This window comes from Merops nubicus, unplaced genomic scaffold, assembly GCF_000691845.1.
Source record: "Merops nubicus isolate BGI_N331 unplaced genomic scaffold, ASM69184v1 scaffold11710, whole genome shotgun sequence".
NCBI classification, from domain to species: Eukaryota; Metazoa; Chordata; class Aves; order Coraciiformes; family Meropidae; genus Merops; species Merops nubicus.
This window is the reverse complement of record NW_008582218.1, coordinates 3,293-9,394: the sequence shown is the minus strand read 5'-3', so window position 1 is coordinate 9,394 and position 6,102 is coordinate 3,293. Positions and strand designations below refer to the sequence as shown.

At 53.5% G+C, this 6,102-nt stretch overlaps 1 protein-coding gene across 1 annotated transcript in view; it reads left to right on the top strand.

Annotated features, from left to right (window-relative positions):
• E2F4 (E2F transcription factor 4, p107/p130-binding) overlaps positions 1-6,000 on the top strand; it is a gene marked incomplete at its 5' end in the record, with an annotated part of 15,803 nt that extends 9,803 nt beyond the window's left edge. The window contains 4 exons of the mRNA XM_008937048.1: positions 284-466; positions 2,202-2,249; positions 5,007-5,051; positions 5,885-6,000. Of these exons, the coding sequence (XP_008935296.1) occupies positions 284-466; positions 2,202-2,249; positions 5,007-5,051; positions 5,885-6,000 (392 nt within the window). The remainder of the gene's footprint in view (positions 1-283; positions 467-2,201; positions 2,250-5,006; positions 5,052-5,884) is intronic.
• Between the last annotated feature and the right edge of the window lie 102 nt (positions 6,001-6,102).

Here is a 6,102-nt window from a genome sequence, read left to right as displayed (position 1 = left end):
CTGAGGGTGGTGAGCCCCTGGCCCAGGCTGCCCCGAGAGGCAGTGGATGCCCCATCCCTGGAACCATTCCTCTGAGCAACCTGCTCTCGTTGCAGATTCCCTGCTCCCTGCAGGGGGGTTGGATTAGATGGCCTTGAAAGGTCCCTTCCCACCCAAACTGTTGTGTGGTTCCACTCCTCTGTGCAGCTGTCTGTGCTTGGCTGCTGGCGAGGACTGGGTCTGCAGGTGCTCTATTTGGGGCCGGTGTGAGGTGACCTCCCCACGTGTCTGTGCCTCGTTCCAGAGTGCAGTGTCTCAGCAGAGGAGTCCAAGAGCAGCGCCGGCGACTTCGACCCTCTGGGCAGCGCGTCCGCCCCGGGCGGGCTGGACACCCAGCCCCTGCAGTCCTCTGCCTCCCTGGACAGCAGCTCCGTCCTGCCCAGCCCCTCTACCTCCTTCGAGCCGATCAAGCCGGACCCCACAGGGAGTGAGTATGAGCCCTTGGTTCAGGCACTGCCCCAAAACTCTGCTGCGTGGGGCGAGGGAAGTGCTGCTGGGCCTGGGGGAGGGAGCTGAGCTCCCTTCTGCCTTGTGATGGTGGTGGGGAACCTGGCGAGAAGGCGTGTGTGTCAGAGCTGGTGAACTGCTGCTTTCTGTGGCAGCACCACTAGGAGATCTGCGAAGGACACTCTCACAACACGCATCTGCTGTTACATGTAGGACTGTTCCCTCTCGGTCCCTTCCGTGGTTCAAGGTCCCATTTTTGAGTCTTCATGAAGCTCTGGAATTTCCAGCCATCGCTGAGAGCACTTTTTTACCTTGTGAGGAGTTTTCCTTTAGTAGGAGAGCTCTTGTCTCTGTTTTCTCCACTCAGGAATTCTTAATCTATCTGCAGTGATCTTGTGCTCTTGATGATCTCATAGTGTACTTTTGGGGAGCTCCTGGATGTGCTTGATGAGGTGAAATGGGCTTTAAAAAAGGAACATTTGGGACTTATGCTGGAAAATGGCAGGTTGGCCCAAGGAGAGAAAAGATCTTCTGGGTAAGGCATGCTGCTTTAGGGTTTTGGAGGATCCCTTCACTGCAGAAACATTCTAGATGAGAGGGTTGTGGTCAGAAGAGGAAATCTTCCTGAAGCACAGATCACCCAGTGGTGTTTTCACATTCCCGCTGCTAGCGTGTCTGAGAGGAGCGTGAGCTGTTGTGTCTTGGAGTAGTCTTGGCTGTGGGATTAGACCTTTGATGTGCCCACATCACTGAAAAGCTGGGGTTGTTCAGCCTGGAGAAGAGAAGGCTCTGGGGAGACCTTGTGGCTTTTCAGTATTTCAAGGGGGGCCTACAGGAAAGCTGGGGACAGACTTTTGAGCAGGGCCTTTTGGGATAGGACAAGGAGGTTGGTTTGAAACTAAAAGAGGGAGGTTTAGACTAGAGAGAAGGAAGAAATGTTTGACACTGAGGGTGGTGAGCCCCTGGCCCAGGTTGCCCGGAGAGGTGGTGGATGCCCCATCCCTGGAACCATTCCAGGCGCAGAAATTTTTTATGCCGAGGGTGGTGAGCCCCTGGCCCAGGTTACCCAGAGAGGTAGTCGATGCCCCAGCCCCGGAACCATTCCAGGTGAGGTTGGCCGGGGCTCTGAGCAACCTGCTCTAGCTGGGGATGTCCCTGCTCCCTGCAGGGGGGTTGGACTGGATGGCCTTGAAAGGTCCCTTCCCACCCAAACCAGCCTGTGGTTCTGTCCACAGTGGGCCCGTAATGACTCTCCAAAGGTGAATGGAGGTGAGGCTTACGTATGGGCAGTACTCTAGAGCTGCCAGCTGTGGTAATGTACTCATGTCCTGGGGCTCCTACAAATTTGTTTTCATAGAATCCTAGATTCACTAAGGTTAGAAAAGACCTTTGAGGTCATCAAGTCTAACTGTCAACTCAGCACTAAACCATGTCCCCAGTGCCATATCCATACATTTCTTGAACCCCTCCAGGGATGGTGACTCCAGCACCTCCCTGGGCAGCCTGGGCCAAGGCCTCACCACTCTGCCAGGGAAGAAATTCTGCCTCATATCCAATCAGAACCTCCCCTGGATTATAAAGTAGTCGAGCTTAAGGATTTTATTGCTTCTCATTTCAGCAGAAATATGTAGGGAGCACCATAGGTGACTATGCTGGAAAGCATTTCAGACTCTTCATGTTACTGATGCAAAAGTTTTGGTTTGTTGTATTTGCAGTGCTGGAACTCCCCAAAGAGCTGTCAGAGATGTTTGATCCAACAAGAGGTAAGTTTAGTCCCTGACTACAGCTTGGTTCTGTGCCCATCGATCTGCTGAAATGGGACAGTTTGTTGTATTCACTTCTTTTGGGGTTGTGGCATTATGGTCACTGCTGGCTCTGTTTGCAGTTGGGCACTCTTACTGGTTTCTATCTGTATTTATATAAAATATACTCTGTTTATATTTTGATTTCTGATGAGGACTTTCCTATGCCCATGCCAGTGCTGTGCTGTACTTTGCTCTGCTGTGCTGTGCTCTGCCTTCCCGTGCTCCTTCTCCAACTTGGCTGCACCGTGTCAACAAAAATTTCTTGTTAGGCCTGTTTCTGCTGGAGCCTGCCCGAGGCTAAACCAAGCAAATCATCTGAGGAAATAGTCTTCTCTCTTTGAAATAACCCTCTGCGAGTTGTGTCATGCTGGTAGAATCATAGAATTGTTCTGGTTGGAGAAGACCTTCAAGATCCTCAAGTCTAACCGTTAACTCTAGCAGGTCTGCTACGAACCTGTGTCCCTCAGCACCACATCTCCACGGCTTGGAAACCCCTCCAGGGATGTGGGGCCTCCACCACTGCCCTGGGCAGCCTGGCACAGCCCTGGGCAACCCTCAAGGGAATAAGTTGTTCCTCAGGGACAACCTCAACCTCCCCTGGCACAACTTGAGGCCATTTCCTCTTGTCCTGTTGCTTGTTCCTTGAGAGAAGAGCCTGCCCCCCACCTGGCTCCAGCCTCCTGTCAGGGAGCTGTGGAGAGCCAGAAGGTCTCCCCTGAGCCTCCTTTGCTCCAGGCTCAGCACCCCCAGGTCCCTCAGCTGCTCCTCACCACACTTGGGCTCTAGACCCTTCCCCAGCAGCTTCAGTGCCCTTCTCTGGCCACGCTCTGGCCCCTCAAGGTCCTGGGAATGAGGGGCCTGAAACTGACCCCAGGATTTGACGTGCAGCCTCCCCAGTGCCCAGTCCATGGGGGCAAATCATGCCCTAGCCCTGCTGGCCACACTAGTGCTCATCCAAGCCAGGATGCGTGTGGCCTTCTTGGCACACAATGGCTCATCTTCAGCCAGCTGTTGACTAACACCCCCGGGTCCTTTTCCACTGTGCAATTTCCACCCACTGCTCCCAGCCTGGAGTGTTGCTGAGGCTTGTTGTGACTAGGTGCAGGACCCAGCACTTGGCCTCGTTGACCTTCATCCCATTGGCCTCAGCCCATCAATCCAGCCTGGCCAGGTCCCTCTGTAGAGCCTCTGAACCTCAAGCAGGTCAACTCTCCTGCCCAACCTGGTGATGGCTGTAAACTGGCTGAGGGTGCCTTGATCCCCTTGACCAGGTCATTGATGAAGAGATGGAACAGTAGCTCTGGATCACCAGGGTAGGGGCTGCTGGGACTTGTGTCAGGAGTTCTGCCTCTGCCTACGGAATGTCTGGGTGCTGCTGCCTCATGGAGGCACCGACTCTGGACTGAGGGCTGGAGAGGTGAAGGAACTTGCTCTGACAGAAGCCTGAGCTGTGAAACTCTTTATCTGCACATTCATTTCCCTTTGGTACTGGCAGATATTTTCTAGTCCCGCGGAGGCGAGCACTCCCCAGAGCTGTTGTGCTGGTGACAGGATATGTGCAACAATGGTCCCTAGTTTTGTGCTCTAGCAGATGATTTGTGGAAGTGCCACCTTTGTGTAAAACCCACAGGCCTGGATGCATGCATATGATCCGTGTCCTCTGAGCTGGAGCTGACAGCTACAGGGGCAGAACTCAGGACTGGAAGAAAGCAACCCTGCAGAGCTCAGACCAGGTTCTGCATTTGTTTATTTGCTGAAGCTGGTGTTAGTCCTGACTAGTCGCTTGGTGTTAAAATTCTCCTCTCCCAGCACTGAATTAGGGAGTTTCCCATCCTTGAGAAGCAGCCAGCTGCAGGTGAATGCCTTGACAACGGGCTCATCCAGCTTTCTGTTGCAAAAGCTCATTTCAGGTAGTATCTCATCAAAGCCAGTTAGGTTGAGCTTGATATTCACTGTCTTAACTTGATAAAGGGAGAGAGGATTATTCAGAAAGTTGCTTTCCAGTGCTTCGTTTCTTGAAGAAAAGAGGTTGACTTGCACCTGCTTGTCCATCTGCCCTTCAAGTGCCTCGTGAGCCTGCTAGCTGAGAGCTCCAGCACTGGAGGAAGGGCTGGCCTTTCAGAGAGGATGAATTTGTTACAGTTTGAACAGCGTGGAAAGAGCAGAGTTAATGGCCCGTTCAAGAAGGACATGGAAGCTCAGATGTTTGTGCCTTGTTTGGCAGCGTGGGCCAAGGGGATCAAACAGGGGCAGGGACAGAGGACACAAATCTGGAGGAAGCTGGAAGCTCAGTAGTTCTGCTGCTAGTCATGGAACAGCTCATTTGGCTTTTTTACTTTTTCCTCCCACTTTCAGAGAAGGTGGTGGGCAATTGAGGGCTGTGAATATTTCAGGCTTGGCCAACTCAGTTCCAAGGGCATGCTGAACAGCTTCCTTTTGAGGAGTTTGGGGCACAGCCTGTCACAGCACAACTGGCATGTGGTCGAGCAGGTGGAAACCTCCTGCAGAATGTTTTGCTGTAGCTTCAGTTCCCTGACACTGATTTGCCTCTGCCCATGGCAGGAGGCCCAAGCCTCCCTTCACCACTGCCTGCTCCACATGCTGGGCAGAGAAGGGACAACAAGGGTGAGGAGCACTCTGGGAAGGTGGGGGGAACTACACGGAGGCAGAGCAGGAAGGCAGAGTGTTGCTCAATCACGTTTGTCTCTTCCATAGAATGCATGAACTCTGAGCTGCTGGAAGAGCTGATGTCATCTGAAGGTGAGTCTTTTGAGTCTCCCCTTCATGGTGTGGACCTTCTGGGGGTGGCAGACTGTGGTGTGTGACTTAGAATTGTAGAATCATTTTGTTTGGAAAAGACCTTTAAGATCATCAAGTCCAACCGTTAACCCAGCACTGCCAGGTCCCCACTGACCCATGTCCCTCAGCACCACATCTCCAAGGCTTGGAAACCCCTTCAGTGATGTGGGGATTCCACCACTGCCCTGGGCAGCCTGGCACAGACCTGGACAACCCTCCAGGGGAAGAAATTGTTTCTCAAGTCCAACATAAACCTCCCCTGGTACAACTTGAGGCCATTTCCTCTTGTCCTGTCGCTTGTTCCTTGGGAGAAGAGCCCGACCCCCACCTGGCTCCAGCCTCCTGTCAGGGAGCTGTTCAGAGCCCGAAGGTCTCCCCTGAGCCTCCTTGGCTCCAGGCTCAGCACCCCCAGCTCCCTCAGCTGCTCCTCACCACACTTGGGCTCTAGACCCTTCCACAGCTTCGTTGCCCTTCTCTGGCCACACTCCAGCCCCTCAAGGTCCTTCTGGGAGTGAGGGGCTCAAAACTGAACACTCCACCCGGGTGACAGCCTCATAACTACAGACTTGCCCTCATAGTTCCTGGGCTCTGGACACAGATTTAGTTCTCAATGTCCTGTCAGGCCCCGAGAGAGGTTTAAGAACCAGCAGAACGTGTTTCTCCCATGTTGCAATGTTGATGTGTAGCACCCTCAAAGCCCTACTGCAAGGTGTCCCTCGTGGCTCTGGGGCAGCTCTCGGCTCACCGTGGGAGCACTGAGCTTTGTAACCAACCGTGCTTTCCTCTTTCCCCAGTGTTCGCTCCCTTGCTCCGCCTCTCCCCTCCCCCTGGAGACCACGACTACATCTATAACCTGGATGAGAGCGAAGGCGTCTGCGACCTCTTTGACATCCCTGTCCTCAACCTCTGACTCCCGAGGGCGGCTGCGAGCCTCGCAAACACAGACCCGTTTTGTAACTCTCTGGAAAGTGTCTATTTTTGGATCCCTTTTGCGCTAGAGCTCGGCGACAGA